We start from the raw sequence: 21,503 nt of genomic DNA, 5'->3' as shown, positions 1-21,503 counted from the left end.
ATAAAGAAAGGCCTGGCTGGCCTCGGTCAGGGGCAACCTGGGGGCATCCCTGCCTCCTGTTGCATGGTATGACTAAGTGTTTGCTGATGCATCTCTGAGATGGTTAATTTTATGCATCAGCTTGACAGGGCCAAGGGTTGCCCAGATATTTGGTCAAACACTATTCTGGATGTGTCTGTGAGCGTGTTTTTGGATGAGAGTAACATTTGAATAGTACACTGAGAAAGCAGATTGCCCTCCCCAGTGTGGGTGGGCCTCATCCAATCCGTGGAAGGCTTGAATAGAACAAATCTGAGTAAGGGAGCTCTCTCTCTGAGCTGGGACTCCATCTCAGACTGGGACTTATACCATCAGCCTTCCTGCTTCCCAGGCCTTTGGACTCAGACTGGAACTTATACCATCCACTCTCTGGGGCCTCCAGCTGACCAGCTGCAGATCACGGGACTTCTCAGCCTCCATAATCAAGTGAGCCAGTTCCTTATAATAAAGACCTCTCTCTTTCTCTCTGTCTCTCTCTATATGTATATATATATATTGATGTGTATATATGTATATGTATACAGATGTGTATATATATGTATAGATATATATATTTGTATATATATGTATATTTATAGATGTGTATAGATGTATATATGTATATTGATGTGTCTATATATGTATATAGATATGTATATATGTATATATATTTGTATATAGATGTATATATATATGTATCTAGATATGTATGTATATGTATATAGATATGCATATATGTATATGTACATAGATGTGTATACACACACACACACATGCACACACACATGCACACACACACACACACTGTTTCCCTGGAGAACCCTAACTGACAAAGTCTCCTTACTGACTGGCTCTGAATTCCAATCACCGGCAGCGTACTCTAGAAGACAAATTGCACACGTCCAGTGATTGGGTCCTAATCAGCCCAACTTTCAAATAGGAGAGAAGTTCAGCCTTCCCTGGGTGGGCAGCAATCAACGTCTGCCCTGCAGGAGCCGGAAAGGGGCAGCTCCTAAGATGTGAGGGTACTCTGGGTGCCTCCCCTCCATCACGCATGGATCTGGCTGGAGCTTGGGGGACAACAGAAACGTTCTTGCTCCCTGCAGGCTCTGCCCAGCCCACAGGTGTTCAAAGCAACCTGACTGGTGCATCTGCTCAGAACCTCTCTAATATACAGGTGTTGGGAAAAGAAGAGCAGTAATTGAGTTAATGTAGTGGAGTTAAAAAAGGAAAGTGTTTTTATCAGAGTTGATGCTATACAATCAAACCTTCCCATAGAGGTGGAGTAGGACAGAAAGACACAGAGAATGTTCCACCTCATATCCTGACCAATTAAAATATATTTATTACACATTGGATTTTTAATGTGCTCGTATGGGTCCATGATAGAAAAACTTCAAAAGATGGCATCTTGGAAAACAACTCTTCTATTCTGGAGACTGCTGTCCTCTGGCCATGTCACTTGGAAATATAAAACCGCAAAGAGAAAGGGGAAGGCAGTACAGGACATCTCCACAACTGGGGCCCCTATTAACTCATTCATTAACAAACCACTCGATTTTGATTTTGAATTACACGCGTAATCTACACTTTATATTGTCATAATGGATGTTTTACTTTGGTGATTTATAACGTGTAACACTTTCTGTTCTGTTCAGAAGCACAAGTGTAAGCATTTTCCAACTTCTTTGTTCTTTGATAAAAGGAAATTGATCTTTATCTGGTTACCATTCTGCCTTTTAAACACTGCAAATTCTGTTTCCGAGGAGGGCTGGTGGTGTGATGTTTCCATGGCTTCTTTCATTTTCACCCTTATTCTGGGAAGTTTCTGGAATGCCTCTGTCCGTGGCCCTGTCTTGCTTCTCTCTGTGTCTCCAAAGACTATTGATCACAAACTTCAGAAGCTTGTGACGCAAAAGAAGCAGAAATTTGGAAAAACATAATCTTTCTCAAGCTTTAAAACTTCTAAAAACAGTATCCATTTGTTTCTACCCAGGTTCAGCAAGACTTCTTTCTGCCAGCTTCAGTCCTAATTTACCAAGAATATTCTGTGGCGTTTCCACTCGAACCACAGGCAAGCTGATGGGGGTGGGGGCCCCCAGGGTCGGCAGAGCTCCTGGTTGGGAGGCACTGCCCCTCTCCTTCCAGACCCACACTCCCCGGCAGGGCCGGCCTCACTTGTTGTGAGCCATCACGCACCTGGGAAACCTGGCCCAGGAGCCTGTATCCACATCACATGAAAGGGCAGTACCACAGCACCCGCCTGGCCAGGTCTCCACACTCCTGTGGGCAGTGAGACCGTGGGTGCCCTGGTGGACTGTCTCCCATGTCCTGATGGTCTGTGGGTCCCTCCCAACCACCACAACACTAGGGGACCCAGCTCCAACCTGGGGAGGAAAGTGGACATCACCATGATCTGAGAAAGCTGAGCTGCCTCGCCTTGAGCCCCATCACTGGGAAGAGCTTACTGAGAAGGGGACATTGGCGCCAAACTCTGAAGGTGAGGGCGCAAGCCGGTGACCTATCTTACAGAGAAGTGCAAAGGCCCTGAGGCAGGAACTCAGGGACTCCTCATGAAGCTCCTGCGGAAGGGTCTTCCATCCATAACCAGGAATCTAGCACCTGCAGCCTGGCTGCCATGCTGTGGCTTCTGACCAGCACACGTGTGCAGGGTGCCTTTCCCAAAGGACCACAGGTTCCCTAGGGAAGGGTCCACGTTCCCCACTGCACTTGTCCCCTCTGTGCTACCCGTCACAGGGCAGGCATTGCAGGAGTAGGGTCACTCACTTATTTGTTCTGTCATTCAACCTCTCAAATAAATGTACCATGCCCCCTGTAAGCTGCATTTTACTGCAAGGTGCTCTTGTAGGCCTCGGGGTTCTACAGCAATTAAATAGATGGATAATATTACACCTTCACATTCTACTTGGTGGAAGACAGACAACACAGAAGGAAATGAACAACTGAACTGAACAAGATAATTTCAGAAGGCGTTAAGTCTATGGAGAAAATAAAGCAGGGGCATGAGGGATATTTCAGGCAGGGTACTCACGCAGTCTCTCTGAAGAGATCACATGAAGCTAAGCCCCCAGTGACCACCTGGAGGAAGAACATTCCAGGTGGAGGGGGCAGTAGGTGCAGAGGTCCTGCGGCAGAAGCACTCTGCGTTGGAGGAGCAGGAGGAAGGCAATGGGGTCGCAGGGTGATGATAAGGGTGAAGATGGCAAGATGGGTCGGGTCCCATGGACCCTGGAGAGTGAGCAGACTTGGCGCGTAATTTTAGGAGACCCCTCTTTGCCCTGGGGTGACCCCATGAGAGAAGTGCTCCAGGACAGGGAGGGACAGTGGTGATGCCCAACTTCACCCAGGCTGAGAATAAAGACAGCAGCCCATTCCACTGCCACCTGTCCTCAGGGCTCCTCTGGGTGTCAGGGAGATTTGCAGGCACAGGTGAGGGCCCAGGTGAGGGCTCCTTGTCTTTAACCCCATGCTGCACATGAGGCCTGTACACACTAAATATCCTTCACAACCCTAAGCTTTATTGATTCCTTGGGAAACAGACCACAGTTATTTTTGAAAATAGATGGCATATTTGTCTATCCTCTGAAGCAGCTCACACTCCAATAGATAAAGTGTCAGGAGAAAAATCAAAGAAAATGGAGGTGTCCGTATGTCAGAGAGATTTTTTTTGTATTGGCAATGTGCAAACAACTAACAGAAAAGCTCACAAGAACCATGACCGAGAGACAAGACAGAGAGACCAAGAGAAGCCCCCACCTCGAGGGACTCAGACAACACCGTAACAGGGGAAATGACCACAGTGGTCCAGTGGCTTGGTTAAGAGCATCTCGAGTTTTCTTTTGAGGAGACCCAGTGGAGAGCCACCCATCCTCCTCTCCATCTATCCAGTCCCAGGTGTGGGCACGTAACCCCAGCTGGGCCAGAAGCCAGCCTGCCTTCAAAGACCTCCTACATGCCCTTGTATATTTAGAGTTTGAGCTGGGGTCTCATCATCTGCACCTGAAAAACCCCTGGTCCATGTGAGGATGTGGGAGGTGCTACTTCAGTGCAGCAGAAGGATGCCATCAGCAAAATGTCACAGGGCCTCGGACAAAGCATCATCATCCCAGGCCTGGACCATGGGAGATCCATGTCCACATGTCCATGTGTCATTCAGGAGGGTGAGTATGGAGTAAAGAACTGGGTTGTTAGGGTCGGTTCAGACCCACACAATGGTGCACGGATAGGCCCACAGAGGGTAGACCTAGGACAGGAGCATGGCAGCCCTGGGCCTCCTCTTCTGAGCTGTGCACCCGGATCCCTCACCTGTGTGTATCCTCAGGTGGACCTTTAGGTGATGGGATGTCCGGAAGGTTTTCCCACAGTACGGGCAGTCCTTCATGGCCGAGCCCAGGCTCCTGTCGCGAAGCAGTGTGGGCTGCTGGACGCCGGCAGATCTCCCAGCCTCCTCGCCAATGTCTGCAATGGAGGAGAGACGTTCTCACATCACTTCAGCACATGTCAGAAGTTGTTCGCACCAAAACTGCCAACACCACACAAGGCTAAACATGTCAATACTACACCTGTCTATTTCATTCTTTAAATCTGACAGAATGGTGACAATTCATGTATTTTCTTGTTATTCTCTTAAATTATTTCATCTTTCCTATCATCATTTTAAGCAGCATATGGTACCTTTATATTGAACTAAATTAAACAAGAAAAGAAACAGCTGTGTCAGCAGCTGGTTTGATTTCTTCTTTTGCTTAGCTCCTATTAAACATTTTTTTTTTCAAAAGTTTAAAAATGTTGGTGGTTGTTGAGTCTGATTAATTTATAATATGGACTAGCTGGAGAGTTTGCTATAGGATCAAAATCACATTTGCATTATATCAGGCAACAAATGAAAAAAAAAAAATGTGTCTCGGCTGAGTCCCCAAGACATGCAGACGTACAGCTATTTTGGGACAGGAAAGAAAATTATCCCAAACTGATCATTTCTTCCTTGTAGAGTTTTGCCTCCATCGCTGGCTGGTGTAATCTCATGAAAGGGAGAAGAAAAAGTATGGAAATGCGGTTCCACAATTAGCCCATGATAAACATATAGTGACATATTCAAAGTCATGTGCAGAAACTCAGCTGCAAAACTCCCATAAACTTAGAGCACTGCAGTTAAATCTTTGTGCAGTGACCTGAGAACTTCCTCTGTAAAGTATCAATACACATTTTCCTTCCTGCTGTTATTTGTTATGTAACCCAAACCGTTAGAAAATGGAATAAAATTTACATACGGCTGCCTTCTGCACAGAAAGGATGGGACATAATAGTAAATAAAACTGTGAAAATATCTAGTGGCTGGAGGATATGTTATTGCAACACCCGAGGCCTGACATCACATTGTCAAAGAGGTGACATAAGGGGAGCAGGGCAGGAGCTGGGACTCTGCATCTCGAGAAGGTGAGGCAGGCAAGCCTTCTCCTCTGGCCTCCCCGCAGGGCTGGAGGCTACCACCTGGCACATAACCCAAGCTCCCGAGGCTGGCAGGGTCCTGGCCGCAGCTTCCGGCCCACACTCTAGGCCTCCTGGGAACAGGGGGACCTTCTGGGATAATAAGCAGACCTGTGAGTTCTGCAGAGAGCAAAAAAACCCAAGATTTGTACCTTCCAAGCAATGGAAAATGCAAATTGCTTTTATTCTTCAACATCCGTTCCTGGTGTTCTCTGCTCACAGCCAAAAGGGACAGACTTATAGGCCATGAACAAGATGAAGGCAGACGCACTTAATTCTTATTTGGATGTTTGCTCGGCGCAACCGTGGAAACCCTTTGGCTTCGAGCATCCTCTCTGAATTTGGACTGTGCACAATGGCATCATCACCCTAGAAATTTTCCTTGAAGGCTCACTTTTCATCCTATTCTCCACAACTCTTCTAACCATCCTTGGAAGAGCTGTTCAAAAGGTCTAACTGCCCAGCTTTTTTTTTTTCCTCATAATTTTACACAGGGAGGGGGACTCAGTTCATCCACATCTAGAACTCACTCGACCTAGCACTAGCTTTGTGGGTGTCCACGTGACTGTGGAGAGACTACCAAAGATGGCTATTGGGCTGCTGCTAAGGGAAAACAGGCACAAGAGAGTGTTGCCAGGTCACAGCAAACAAATGTCCCACGTGCAGTCCTAGCAGGAAGTCCCTGCCCACAGGTCAAGTCCACCAGGGCTGCCACCACCTCTGCCTTAAAGAGCCAGTTTGCCAAGAGTCCAGGAGAACAATGGCCAGATGCCAGATGCCAATTCCAAGTCAACCGCATCCTAGTTATAGACAGCTGAGAGGCCATCTCTTACCCGTCTCCCTCCACCACCCCCAAGCCACACCAACCCCAAACCTGTTGCATTTGCCCCCCTAGCATCACTCATTCCTTTTGTGGGATCATGAGGTCAGCTTAAAATAACAACGAGCCTGATTAAAATTCCGCCCAAGTGCTCCCTGCAACAGGGTTAAGACATCCTATTTAAGTTAGGAGGCCATGAGCTGTCCATTTGAATGATGAGCAGAGCTAAGTGTTGACTTCAGGACAGGAGTAGGCAGGTGTGGGCTTTTGATGTTGTATCCCTGCCCGTCCTCGTGTGCCACGGTCTGCAGCTGAGCACCTTCCCCAGATCCTCCTCCGTCGGAGCCCCTGGGGAGCAGTCCAAGGCAGGGCTGTCCAACAGAAGAGAATAGAGACTGTGGGGAACATACTTCCACTGCAGCTTTTGGTGAGCCCTGGCCCAGGGCACGATATAGATAAATAGACAGATAAGGCTGCTGTCCTGCGCTCCCGCCGGCTTTACAGAAGGTGAGGATGAGCTGCATCTCACTATGTCACTCTAAGCAATGGCCTGTATCTGTTTTCCTTTTATCTTTCTATCTTGGATATGTGTGGTCCAATAAAAAGAATGAATTTGTAAGATAAACAGCTTTCTTTGCAGATTTAAGAGTCTAATTTTCGCTTTACACAGAATGTTTTTTTTTGTTTTTGTTTTGTTTTGTTTCTTTTTTTTTTGGAGGGCCAGAAGGCTTACGGCGTTTACTCATAGCCTAATCCAACTAGAAAAACAAACTTGAGCGACGATGAAGGGGAATTGTGGGTGGTCCCAGGAAGCGTCCGGAGAGGCTGAAAGCCAAGTACAGTCAGTCGGTGATGGCAGAGGAAGGCCCACTGAGCCGCACACGCACAGGGCCTGTGTGTGGGTCCCTGCCTACACCTGGATGGGTATCGAGGAACAAGTGCGCTAAACCGAGCCCAGCCCCGCTGAGAACTCAAGGGGCTCACTCAGAGGGGAAGACGAGGCTGCTCTCCGATTCCTTCTCTACCCGCTCAGAGTGTAAAAGCACTAGCAGCTGTCCTTCTGCAAGGTTCCCCAGATGGAGTCCCGAGGCTCTGCCTGTGGCCACACACAGCTGGCCAGGGAAGACCCACGGGTCCTGCTCATGGACAGACCAGCCCTTCCCCAGCCCTTCCAGGAAACACATGACAGAAAGGAAGAAGCATTATAAAAATGACACCTGTGATCCTTTGTCAGGCCGTTTTTGGATTGGTATGAGCTTTTAAAAAAAATTTCCTTTTCCTAAAATCTGCAGTATCTCTTCCCTCTGATCAGACACTTTCTCTAAATGTGTTGAGTACGCTGAAGGTGGGCGTGTGAACAGAGGTCGGCCTCAGACCCACTGGCTGTTCCTCCTGCTTCTCTGTGAAAGGAGCGCTGCCAGCTCCTAGAGGCTGGGGTGTCCCTGAGAGTTGGGGCATCTGACTACAGGCAACACAGCCTCAGCCTGGGTGTGCTCTGGCTCTCATAGGATGGGGAAAGGGCTGAGAAATAACTCCTGGGACCCCTGTTTCTTTTCTTGACCCCACAAAATAATGTGGGATCTATTCTTCAGGAATGGATGTCTTATATATGGTGGCAGCAAATAATATTCCAGAGGAACACAGACTATACATGCAACCCTTCCCAAGTTTCAGCCTAGAACAGGTGAATTGTAGTAGGTATCAAAAACTCTGCAAGCTTTCTCCTGTTCCTACAAGCTGAGAATGGTTAGATAAAAAAGAGGACATGGATCCAATCATTTCAAGTTGTGTTTCAAGAATTTAGGAGGTTTCTCAAAAAACTAAAAATAGAACTACTGTATGACCCAGCAATTGCATTCCTGGGTACATATCCAAAAGAAACAAAAACACTAATTGGAAAAGATACATGCACCCCAATGTTCATAGCAGCATTGTTTACAATTGCCAAGATATGGAAGCAACCTAAGTGTCCATCAACAGATGAATGGATAAAGAAGATGTGACACACACACACACACACACACACGTATATATATAATGGAATACTACTCAGCCATAAAAAAATGAAATTTTGCCATTTGCAACAACATGGATGGAGGGTATTATGCTAAGTGAAATAAGTCAGACAGAGAAAGACAAATACTGTATGTTATCACTTACATGCGGAATCTAAAAAATACAACAAACTACTGAATATAAAAGAAAAAGAAACAGACTCACAGATATAAAGAACAAATCAGTGGTTACCAGTGGGGAGGGGAAGAGGGAGGGGCAATATAGGGGTAGGGAACTAAGAGGTATAAAGTATTAGGTATAAAATAAGCTACAAGGATATATTGTACAACATGGGGAATATAGCCAATATTTTATAATCGCTATAAATGGAGCATAACCTTTAAAAATTGTGAATCACTATACTGTACACCTTATATATAATATATATAACTTAAATAATATTGTACTTCAACTATACTTCAATTAAAAAAAGATATATTATTTGGGCGTGGGGGACATCAGACAACTGACCTTCCTAATTTTGTCATCTCAAGGTCAGAAACCTTGCCTCCTACATTTCCATTTGCTGCTTCTAAGCCTCTGAGTGTATAGCAAGGTTGGCCTAGGCCAAGGTGACATTAAGGTTCATTACCTTCCCTGAGAATTCACAGAGGGAGGGTAGGAGTGAGGTTCCATAGCTGTGGGCTGAAGGAGGGGCCGGGGGATTAAAAATGGTCATGGATCATCATATTGGAATCCTCATCTTCAACCGCCACAAACTGGCAGTCCTGGATAGACAAAGAATCAGATGCTTAGAAAGAAAGACAAATAACTTCTCAAAAGTTAAAGCCTAGACACGCATACAATACCATCAGCAGCTGTCTGAATCCATCCCCGAGACTGGCTATCTTGTACACAAATATGATTTGAATCTATGGGTGCCTCATTATATACTTAACCTTACTCACATATTGGTTTGGAGTTTAAATACTTGGTTTATGAAATAATTTTGTATTTTAAGGGTAGATTTTTCCCCAGGTTATCTTTAAACACTGAGCTTCCTTGGTACCTATTTAAAATAGTCTTATTTGCAAAGAAGGCTGTCTCAGGAGTCAGGAGGCAGAACCTTTTGCTTCTGGGTCCCCGGGGCCTGGCTGTCCTCAGGCAAATCCTTTCACCCCACCCCAGCTGGACTTACTGGCCCTTCCCCTCGGCTCCTTGTAATTCTGGGATGCTGGAAGAGCCCAAGCCCACTGCAGGCTGTCTTCACCCACTTTGTGGCCTTTCCTTCACCCACCCTAGCCCAACCTAAGCCAAATAAGCAATAGGGATGGCTCTTAGCGATATGGGAGGAAACGACCATGAAAGGGATAGTACGTGCTCCTATGTATTCCACGAGAGCCTACTTTTCCCAACTGCCTTTGCGCTAAGTTGGGACCACTGACTAGTCCAGCCAATGGCTGGAGGCGATGCAGAGGAGAGACAGTGTGCCCCCGACTGTCTCCCTCTCCTCCCCGGCCACCCTACCCTTGCAACACAAAGGTCGAGGGGGCAGAATCGCAAAACAGAGGCTCGGTGGCTGCGTCACCACATGGAGGGGGGCTGACCCGAGCCAGACTGTGCATGAATGAGAAAAAAATCTTGGTTCTGTTAAGTCATGGAGATTGGAGAGCTGTCACAGTGGGAGGACTCAGGAACTAAGAAGTGTGAACCTTCTACTGGTGAGGTCTTCTGGGTTTATACCCAATCCTCTAGGTAGTCTTCCTAATTCACAGAATGAGACAGAGAATAAGGTCCAGAGAGACCAAAAGAGGCAGAGTGGGACCAAAGAGGAAAAGCAAAGAGAGGTTTCTTTTAAAATTGTGCACGTACTCCCAGTGCTCACCTCATCCTGCCAAGCAGCTTTACCCTTCACACGCCCAAAAGTACTTTTTGCAAAGATTTTTGTTAAAAGAAAATTGTAATGGGGCTTCCCTGGTGGCGCGGTGGTTGGGGGTCCGCCTGCCGGTGCAGGGGACACGGGTTCGTGCCCTGGTCCGGGAGGATCCCGCATGCCGCGGAGCGGCTGGGCCCGTGAGCCATGGCCGCTGAGCCTGCGCGTCCGGAGCCTGTGCTCCGCAACAAGAGAGGCCACGATAGTGAGAGGCCCCCGCTTGCCACAGCTAGAGAAAGCCCTCGCGCAGAAACGAAGACCCAACACAGCCATAAATAAATAAATAAATACATAAATAAAGTTCATTCTGCAAGTATTAAAAAAAAAAAAAAGAAAATTGTAACGATGATGTTGATGTTGATGATGATGATGATGATATGCCCATGCAGGGAATGGAGAGTTATCCCAGCAACCTCAGATGGGTAAGGGAGCTGTCTGTATACCTGAGCATTTACTACTTTAAGACATAAAAGGCCATGGTATTTTAATTTCTATGGAACTCCTACTATAACAGTAAACACATTTTCCCAGAGGAGTCGTGCAGTTCATTCTAAAAGTCTGTCTTGTGCAAAGAGCATCTCAAAAGCACAGATCTCACTTCATTAATGAAGGAAAAAACAATTTGTGGAGTCTAAAGTGTGAGCATGACACCAAAAAGTCACATCTTTATTAATATCTTTGCCCACGTATACCAGTGTTTTAAGATCTTTTCAGGGGAGGAAAAGTAATACCTTGGAGGAAAAATCCAGAGGAATGTATAGGTCCTCTTAAAAGCTTAACACTTCCCCTTATTTTAAAAACTTTAAAATAAACAGACTCAAAACAATGATTACTGTGGTAGAGGTTCCTGATGAAGAGTTCCCTTTATTTTTAAAAATGATTTTAAATTAATGGTATGCATAAAAATTATAACATTACTGTAAACAATTGTACTTAACTCTTGGAACACACCAGTCACGCCTTGGGTCAGTATTAATTTGGTGTCTCTGTTGTTTCATCAAAGTTCTCTGGTTTATGATGGCCATATATAGTCATGTTAAACAGTTAAGCATTAATATGGACTGGCAAAAGTATTTGTTTAAATAGAGAGCTATTTTAGAAAAGGATGACCACTTGTGAGAAGGCAACAGCCAGCTTCCCTGTGGGTTCTTAGGACGGGGGACCAGGCTGGGCTCACTGGCAAGGCCCGAGCTCGTGACAGATCTCAGGGAGCAGAGGTGAATGTCCTCCGTCATCGCCTTCCTCACCTCTGACCCAAACTCAAAACTGTGTAGAGCTCCATTTGCTGTTAGCAAGATAGGATTTCTGGAATTGGGGAAATAGGTCACTAAAAGGCTAAAATTTGGAGAAAAAAAATATAGGATACTAGGATCTCAAATAGCTTCTCTAAAGCAACATTTTGATGAGTTAAGTGAAAATGAATCAGAAACATATGGATTAAATTTCCCTTAAAATACACAAGGGCTTCAAAATCAAGCACTGTGGGCCAAATGTGTTTCTGGTTTTACCAAACCCAGAGCCCTTTCTTAACTGTCAGGGGAGTGTTCTGAACCACCACCACCCCCCCATTCTGCTGGTGACTGGGCCACCCATGGGGTCTCTTCCCTCTGGCATTGTGTGATGCTGCCCTTGACAACATCCTCTGTAATCCTTGGGTTGCCAGCTCTCCCGAGGCCCTCAGGGCCAGCTGTGGGTAGGCACTTTTAGTCCACAGCCTGGGAACTGTGACCATGGACGCAGCAGGCAGGATTTGGGACTCGCAGAATCAACCTTTGATAAGACACCTGGTGCGATGGGTCTCTTTGGGTTCTGCACACTCCTCTCTTCCCTCTGGCCTGGTGGGCAGGGATCCAGCCCAGAAACTGTTCAGGTGAACCAGGGCAGAGCAGCGTCACCTATGAACTGGCCTGGGTGACAAGAAGCAGGCAGGAGGATGAGTCTGGAGAGGGACGGCCCAGGGGGCTGCCATCTCCTGGGAAGAGCCTGGTTATGTGCAGGGGAGGGAAGGCCACTGGCTCCATTGCTCTTTAGAATAGCCCCCAGCACCTATGGTCTCCAACCCCCACCTAAGTGGCCCCCCCCACTGCTGCTCTGACCTCATCCCAACTCCTGACTCTACCCCAGCCCTCCATCTTTTCTGTTTTCCTCAAGCTTTCCTGGCTGGTACCCAACCTAGGGCTTTGTTCCTGATGCCTCATCCACCTGGAATTCTCTTCCCCCAGAATTCACACGGAGACTCTCACTCAGGCTTTAGTCCACAGGCCCTTTCTGGGAGAGGCGTCTCTGACCATACCATCTGAAGGAATTCTCCCTGACTCCAGGTTCCAGGGGCGCTCTTTCTCTGGTTGGTCCTTCAAGCAACCTGTCTATCACCTACTGCAAATGCTAACTGACCTACGTATTTGTCTTACCACCTGTCTCCCCCTAGACAAAAGCTCCACGCAAACAGGGACTATTAACTACTGTTTGCTGTTTTACCCCCAGCACGTGGCACGCACTCAGCTCATAGCACGTGGTAGGCACTCAGCTCATAGCAGGTGCTGCATACCATACATACTTGAAAAAACGGTACATACTTTTTTCAAAATAAATAAAAGAATCAGAGGAGGCAAGCAAACTGAAATTCAGAGGCTAAGATCAGCTCCTGACTACACGAGGGAAGCTGTTCTGAGTAGCCTGGGAGGAACTGGCCCCGGGTACCAGCAAAATACCAGAAATGCCCCAAAGTGCTCAGCACAGACCATCAGGGGCTGGAGTGTGATAGCAGCAGGGGGGAAGGAGGTCAGGGGTGCCTGGGGAGGCTTCCTGAAGGAGGTGGCCTCGGGGTGTCTCCTGGGTCTCTCTCCATCCAGGTGGAAGGAACCACACACACACTCTAATCAGCAAGGTCACAAGTGAACTTTTGAGAAGATGGGGGCGTGTTGTTGAGGAAACCTTCCACTATTTCATCTGCCCACTTCCTGGCTAAAAAGGAAGATGTCATTGCGTTGGAAGAAATAGCCTCCCATATGCATAAAGAAACATTAATCAATAGAAAAGTATAACAAGACAGATACTTTAAAAGTAACCCATGCCCCAATTACTACTGTAATGATTGCAAAATACTTGTTTTGCTTTCCCTTCTTCGTAATTTAAATTACACGTTCCTTTCTTTAAAAACCAAAAACCAAAAAACTATAGACTACAGAAGCCTCTACTTTCAGTAAAGCATAAATTCCCAAAAGATTTCTACATAATTTATTTTCTTAAAAGAACTATAGCTTTTAAGATCCTCTTAAGGTAATTTACAGCCCCCTCATTTATGGGTGGGGAGGGGGCTGGGGGGAAGATTGGAGGAGATCTCTTTGACTGTCGGGTATGTTTCAGGAATTCTTACTTAAATGACACTGAGAACAAGCTGGACCAATCTTTTTTGAAATGCACTTAGTCGGTCGCCATAACTTGTGGGGCTGAGTTTTCTTTTGGGAATGGTGCACACTGAAAGGAGAAGGGATGATGTGGAGATAACGCTTCCCCCTGGAGACATGTTTTGCCATATTCTTTTTTAAACAAAGAAGACATCTTAAGCACCTTGCAATATCTTTCATTTAATCGTTGTCAGAAGGCAAGTCCCTGATGAACACCGGCCTGTGTCTTTCTCTTTAACCAGCTGAGTGATCCAAGCTTTTAATATAGCCGTTCCAATTATTGTAAAAGTCATCTAGTACCTTATAACCACAAATATTGACAGTTTATTGCACAACACATTCCTGACATTTGAAGGTCACACCATACATAATACATACTCTTTTATAAAAGTGTCTGGAACAAAAAGATACATGATAAGCAATTACCTCTCCCCGCTTGTATGTATGTACAGTTCGGGCCTGACTAGAGGTTGCATGGGAGGCGCAGGCACCATTTTAAATAATCTATTAAGGCAGCATGGAGGCTTTCATGATGGATAATTATGAAATGGCTCGTGGACACACTGCAGTCAGATTGGCTGGTCGGGCCGTGGGGTCTGGGCAATTCTCCCTGTCCGAGTTCGGGTCACAGTGCCACTCCGCCATGGAGAGCCCTGCCTTACTTCACAATCGGATTTTCCCCCAAAGCCACTAAGCATAACAGAGTCACAATATGTTCTTGTTTTTCAGATTGGTCTGTATGTGGCTGAAAGGAATTTAAAAAATCCACCAGGCCTGGTTCAGATGTGCCCCACCCCCAGCCTGCTGAGGTGCCCCAGAGGGGCACTGACCTCAGCTCTCATCACACACACAGCCCCACTGCCGTCCCAGGGCTGTGGCATCCACGGAGACCTGCAGCACAGGACTAGGTGGCTGACAGGCACAGGTGCAAACCAGAAAGGGAAGAGTGGACCAGAAAACTCTCCTGATACTGAGGCCATGCGACATCTCCCAAGAACACCCCGAGAAGGGAGGCACCGCTCGCCGCCCCTTATTCCATTCCCACTTGTCCTTCCAGCTTACGTCTGACAGAAAGGTTCCAATCACAGATTAAGTGGAACAGATTTGCAATCAAAGGCTTCAGGTTAAAACCAAGTTCCAACAATTCTTAGGAGTGGAATGCTGGGCAAATTACATAACCTCTCTGAGGTTCATTCAGTTTCCTTATCTGCAAAACGGGGATAGTCATAACAATTCATTTAGCACGGTGCCTGGTGCAGGATATGCTCCAATTAATAGCAGCTTTTAACATGAATGTTGCCAAAGGGACCCCCTGCGAGCAAGGATGGCCTGGTGGGGGGAGGGCAGAGGCTTGTGGCTCTAGTGCTCTCCCCGCTCCACAAGCCCCAAGCGATGGGGCCTGACACCTGCACAAGGTCTAGAATGAGAAGGCATGCTCCCTTCCTGAAAAGTCCGGGTTGGAGCAGTTTCTCCAAAGCTCTGCAAACCCAGGCAATTCTCCCAAGTTAACAGTGAAAAACAATTCAGGCTGCAATTGAGCTTCGTGTAGATGACAATCTTTAATCACAGATGAAGCGGCAGGTCATTAGAATCTACACCAAACCCCCTCTCAAACGATACTAATGGCTGCAGTTTGAAAAAAATTATATATATATATATATATATATATATATATATATATGCATGTATAAACACAAATATATATATATATTAGAACTGTATTAAAATAAATGATCAGCAAACTCACAAGATAATCAAAAGCCCTTCCAAGAGTAATTCTAGTTTGATTTCCAGAGTGAACACCCTACAATTTAAGACATGGGACCAAAATGATTTCTATAAAGATGACGTGTTTATTAGCATTACATCCCAGGAAAGAGGGCTTCCTTATAAAGAACACATTTTTGCATCTGAAAGCATGCATATTAGGATGTGTGTGTTTCTTTAAGAAGCTACTCTGTTTTAGAGGGTAGCGGGTAAGACAGGGCACCACGTGATCTCGAGGTTGCTATGGTAAATATGCATTTTTTATTGAAGAGTAAACAGTGGCAGAAAACAAGTGTCAGTTGCCAGCTCTGAAGTTACTGCCATTTTTGAGCCGCACTGACTTATCTAGCCCTTTTAATTTGAGAAGCTTTATCAGATGAATACTATCAATGGATCAAGATTTAAATTTTTTTGAATAAATGCTGAAACTTTCAATACCTTGTAGTAATAAATACTCTAGTTGACATATAAAAATTAGCAAAAAAAACAAAAAATTCTATCCAGCTCTGCTCATCACAGCACAAAGATTTTTCTGGAGCTATTTTGCCTGCTGGTAGATCTCCAAAGGACAAAGCCTTCGGACTTGGCTCAGGCCACAAAGCAGAGGAAGGAGCCAAGGAGACAGCCGAGGTTACCCCACTGACCACTGTCTTGGTACCTGTCGGCGAAACAAAGCTAGAGCCGATGCCCTGGGGAATGGCCCTCCCCATCCAGCAATCCAGTGTCTGCGTCCTGGCAAGGCTGACGCCGCCCCAGGCTGCTAGTAGGGTAGTAGACTTTAGCCAATACGACTGTGACACGTTCAGCCAAGATTTTGCTGTTTCCCCCCGTAGAGATTGGCTTGACGGCAACTTTGCTTTCTTTTTTCTTTTCTTTTTTTTTTTTAACACCTTTATCGGAGTATAATTGCTTTACAATAGTGTGTTAGTTTCTGCTGTATAACAAAGTGAACCAGCCGTACATATACATATATCCCCATATCTCCTCCCTCTTACGTCTCCCTCCCACCCTCCCTATCCCACCCCTCTAGGAGGTCACAAAGCACCGAGCTGATCTCCCTGTGCCATGTGGCTGCTTCCCACTAGCTCTCTATTTTACATTTGGTAGTATATATATGTCCATGTCACTCTCTCACTTCGTCCCAGCTTACACTTCCCCCTCCCTGTGTCCTCAAGTCCCGTAAAAAGAAACGAAATTGAGTTATTTGTAGTGAGGTGGATGGACCTAGAGACTGTCATACAGCATGAAGTAAGTCAAAAAGAGAAAAACAAATGTTGCTTTCTGATAACCACAGGAGTGGCCTTTCTCAACTACAAATGAGGCTGTGTTATAAACCTCAGATAGCTCCCGGTCATGTTCACATCCTGAGTGGGCCCTCAACTAGCTCCTCTGGCCAGGTGAAGAGTCTGGATTTTGTTCTTCTCCTTCTAGCCAGCAACTGGCAGAGGACCATCCTGCGAGTCCTCCTCCTCCACATCTGGCCCATAGTAGGCATCCAACCATCACTCAACCGACACATGCATGAATGAATGATGCGTGAATGAATGAACTGACCCCTGGGGACTAGCCTCCTGGGTAGCAGCTTCTAACAGGAAGGTCAAGTCTGCTCATTCTTCCTTTGATCACAGATAAAAGTATCTAAAAGGTAACTTTCCAGGCGCTAGAAATCCCGTAGACTAGTCCAAAGGAATCTTGACCAGGGACAAGCAAAATGAGCGTGTTCTCCAAGGAGCCCCCAGGGAAGGAGGGAGCACGAATAAACTGCCCTGTTTGTGGAGGGACGGGTGGTGGGAGCGGAGCAAATTGTCCCCACGGCCCCCAGCCACGCGCAAAGACTGCTGAGCAGAAGGGGTCACCTCAAAACACCAAGATGTGTTTGATGCCAAGATCTGAGTTAAAATTTAAACTCTGTGATCCTGAGCAAACCACTAAAGCTTCATGAACTTTAGCACCATTATTTGTATAACTGGATAATAATCGGATAATAGTACAGAGGAATCTGACTGTTTCCTGAGATAGGGGGTTTGCAAGGCCTTAATATACCTTAAATCCTGCACGGGTATCACAGCAGAGTGGGGAAGTCACTGGCTTCGAGATGGCCAGCTCTGGGTTCCAACCTGGCCCTGCCACTTCTGAGCTATGTCTTTGTAAATGCTTCTCCTAACCTTGCCCAGACTCCAAACCCTGTCAGTAAAGTGGAAAAAACGGTGCTACTTTGCAATCCCTTGTGAAAACCAAATGAGACAATATGAGGAAAGGGCATCTGATAGATTTCCAACTGACAGTTCCCCTGACCTACTCAGGTCCGTAATACTCACCACACAGATGACCAGGATAAACCAGAGGTGATGACTCATATAATGGCATCATCATAGGAGCCCTGCCTACGGTCAGCCCCCTCCCCCAGTACATTCCAAGTAGGAGTCACATTGCCACGCTGGGAAGATCAATTCCAGCGTGCAAACTGACACCAGCCTCTGTGGTGGGAAACCCACGGACAAGGCTCCACTCACACCCACGTGTTCTAACCCCGAAGTTACGGTGTATTTGGCACCTGCCCCCAAAGCACCTCCTAGACGAGACACATTTACTCCAAACATCCCTTTGAGGTGAGTAACTAGGGGGCGAGGAGGGAGACCTGGGGGAAGATGTTAGACCAGGATGACAGGGAGAGAGACGAGCATTCACCATTTTGGGCACCTTGGGCCTCTCCATCCTGTGCTCCGTCCATGAGATGGCTGGCGTTAAAGGGCGACAGGCTGGCTGCCTCTAAACATCTCTGCAGAGCACCCCATCTGCCCAGACATACAGTCACCAGGCCCCTCAGTCCTGCACCCCAGGGGCCCTCTGACCAGAAAATGCCCTGACCCCAATACTGAGAAAGAATTTTAGAGCCATCCCTCAGGCCCTGGGCAGGGACTCGGAGCTGTGCTGTGACGTGAGCTGGTAGCTTTCCTCGACAATGCTACAGGGGGCCACGCGTTCCCACCCCCGCCTGCTCTGCATGTGTCCAGGGCATTCCCCCAACATCTAAGAGTCCCAAGGAAGCCCTTCTGGCTCTCCAGAAAGAGAGAGGTTGGAACTTTCTCCCTGATGGACATCGGGATCTCAATACATTCTGGTCCCTCTTCCTGAAACACGAACCCCAAACACCACCTCCATCTTGCCTGGTTGATCCACCATTCTTGAGGGTTCAGCTCCAATGCTGTTTCCTTGGGAGACATTCTCGGGCTTCCAGACTATGTCAGGTCAGCCCTGATTACCCCAGAACGTAACCTTCATGACACGTGTCAGAGGTTGTACTTATCCATATGGGTGTGTGATACCTGCTTAATTTCTATCTCTCCCACTAGCTTGTCTACTCTGTAAAAGCTGGGATGGATGGGGTCTATTTTTCTCCATCTTATGTCCTTAAAACATCCTGGCACAGAGTAGGTGCTCAGTAAACCCTGGTGACTGACTGACTGATGGATACATGAATGAATGAATGAATGAATGAATGAATGGTGCTGGGGAGGCTGGCGGTCATTCCACGTAGTGTAACCGAAGGAGGCCACCTTCTTCTTTGAAGACCTTCACTCTCCTCCACTGACCTTCCCTGGGAACGCCGAGTCCAGGGCTTGCGCTGTGAGGGGAGAGGCTGCAGCCAGCTCTCCTGGGAGGTAAGGGGAGTCTGAGTGTTGCTCTGCAGAACGGACAGCTCTCAAGAGCCCCAGCCCAGATTCTGGGGCGGGGGCAGCAGGTGGGCACGACCTGGGCAAACAGAACCTCGGGGTGCGAGGGAGAGGCTGAGTGGGTGCTGGCCGAGGGCCGCTGCTGGTGGACAGAGCAGAGCCCAGGCCCCGGGGCAGCACATCAGGATGTGGTTCTGCTTGGTTCTTCTGCTGAATGTCTGGCCCTGAGGAAAAGTCTCATGGCATCCCCAGCCTCTAGCACGGTGCCTGGCACTTCATATTTTTAAATAACTACAACAATTTAACAAGGTGACACCACTTTGCTAGATTAGATCGTGGTGACTCTTTCTAATAAGGAAAATCGCTTTCTCCGGTCCCTTTGGAAGCTCTTCCACACTGACACTCAGAGCAGTGCTGCATTCATAGTCTTATAATGCTAATTTCTGTCCCATAACCGAGAGAGACAACTAAATGTTGCAAGGTTATTCAAAACTCCTGCCCCTTATCCTCTGACTTCTCCTTAGGGGAAAATTGCACAGGAATACATTTCCTCATCTGTATGTTAAAGCACGGTTATAATCCACCTATCATGACTGCAATTTTGGGAATCAAAACAGAGATCCAAAACAGCAGTGTGATCTACATTTTAGCCACATATATTATAATAAATGAAGCCAAAGAAAGAGTTCTGCATTAACTCTCACTCTCTTCCTTTAATACCCTATGAGAACGTTGGAGCCACCCTCCATGAGAGCCCTGGCCTTCCCTGCATGCTGCCCAGGGCTGCCACGCTGCCACTGCCACACCACCTGGAAGGCACAGTCACAGAGCCAGTTCAGAGCATTGACTAAAGTAGGCTTTTGCAACACAGGTTCAAGGCCACAGAGAGGCTGCCAGCCATCCCTGGCCAAGGGCAAGCAGGAGCCTCTGGAAAGGAGCAGGTAGTGCGGGCAGCATACTGATGGAAAGTTCCTAGCCTGATGTTTGTAGACACTATGCCTCGGGACTTGGACCAAGAGGCAGAGGGGACACAAGTGTCCATTACCTTAATGACCTAGCCCATGGCCTTTTCCAGGCCTGGGCCTCTGTTTCCACTTCTGTAGCATGTCGGGGTAGCCATCTAATGGAGATCTCAAACGTTCATTACACGGGGTTTTCATTGCTAAATTTGTTTTTAACATTTACAAATTTGGGGCATTTCACACATCAGCTTCTCCTGAGAAACTGTGCTTTCACAACGCTGGGTCCAGGGTCCCGGACCTGTTGGGTTGGGCAGAGGGGGCTTCCTCCTCCCCAGGCCCCTCCCTCAGCCTCGCCACCTGGCTGTCCCCACCTGGCAGGCATAGCTCGCTCTGAATTTGCCATCTCTGCCGAGATGGTCCCGGACACCCTTTCCACCTTTGAAGACAGCCTCAATAACCTCAGTTGAGCAAATAAGGCAGAAGCCTCCAGACTAATTCTCATAATTATGATGGGTCTATTATTTCAAAGCCAGCGATGATTGTGGGGTCAGGTGCTCAGAGGAAGAGGGAGAGAAACATACTTTAAGTGATAGAAAATATCCTTTGGTTCTTTGCTATGATACCAAATTGCATCCAGAAATGCTGAAACATGCACTCACAACCTTAGTCAAATTTCAAAGAGGCCTTGGCAGGAAGAGCAGTGATCAGAGAGGAGCGGCCGGAGAGCCACATGATTGAAAGACCCCGTGCAGGACTCACTGCTGGTCTGAGCAAAGGGACACGGACACCCCCACCCCCCCCCCACTGCTGAGCTGGCCTGGAGAGCTCCCACTGACACTCTGACCTCCACGTCTGCAGCACCCAGCCTTCTCCTTTCTGCCTCTTCAGGTGTTCCCACCCAGCCCCACTGCCAGGGCCTCCCCAGCACAGCCCCATCCTCTGAAACTTTTCTGGACGTTTCTGCACAATGACATGCTGCTCCGGGCTGCTCTCTCATTTTTCTTATGCGTTTTGATTCCAGCCTGCTTGCCAAGAGTACCCCGTGGGTTTGCCTGTCTCGTAATCTCCTACAAAGCTGAGAAAAGGGCTGGCCCACTGAGTCACTCAATAAACACAGGTCGGTTGACCTTTCCATTGTGAAAGACACCGTTATTATCTCCTCCAGGGCTTTCTTCCTAGGGCTTCTTCAAGGAGAAAGGCAAATCTGACCAAGTGACTGAAAACACCTTGGACTTTCCGGCCTCATTTCTCGCTTAGTTTGTGCCCCCAGTATTTGCTTGGATGTGAATTAATTCATCCAGCCCACAAATATGAACGCTGCCTGCTCTGTGCTGGGCACGGAGTAGGGAGATGGGGCAGCGGTCCATACAGCAGCCCGGGCAGCCCACGCGGCGGCTGCCTGGGAGCACAGCAGCGGAT

The 21,503-nt window shown here is 47.3% G+C and overlaps 1 protein-coding gene across 3 annotated transcripts in view; it reads right to left on the bottom strand.

The window, feature by feature from the left end:
* ZNF536 (zinc finger protein 536) overlaps nucleotides 1-21,503 on the bottom strand; it is a gene marked incomplete at its 3' end in the record, with an annotated part of 282,752 nt that overhangs the window by 17,690 nt on the left and 243,559 nt on the right. For all 3 annotated transcript variants that reach the window (XM_082605813.1, XM_082605814.1, XM_082605812.1), the window contains one exon: nucleotides 4,345-4,497. In XM_082605813.1, the coding sequence (XP_082461939.1) occupies nucleotides 4,345-4,497 (153 nt within the window). The remainder of the gene's footprint in view (nucleotides 1-4,344; nucleotides 4,498-21,503) is intronic.

Source organism: Mesoplodon mirus (genome assembly GCF_964341445.2).
Source record: "Mesoplodon mirus genome assembly, chromosome: 19".
NCBI lineage: Eukaryota > Metazoa > Chordata > Mammalia > Artiodactyla > Ziphiidae > Mesoplodon > Mesoplodon mirus.
The sequence above is the reverse complement of the archived record's forward strand: the minus strand, read 5'-3'. Positions and strand labels throughout refer to the sequence as shown.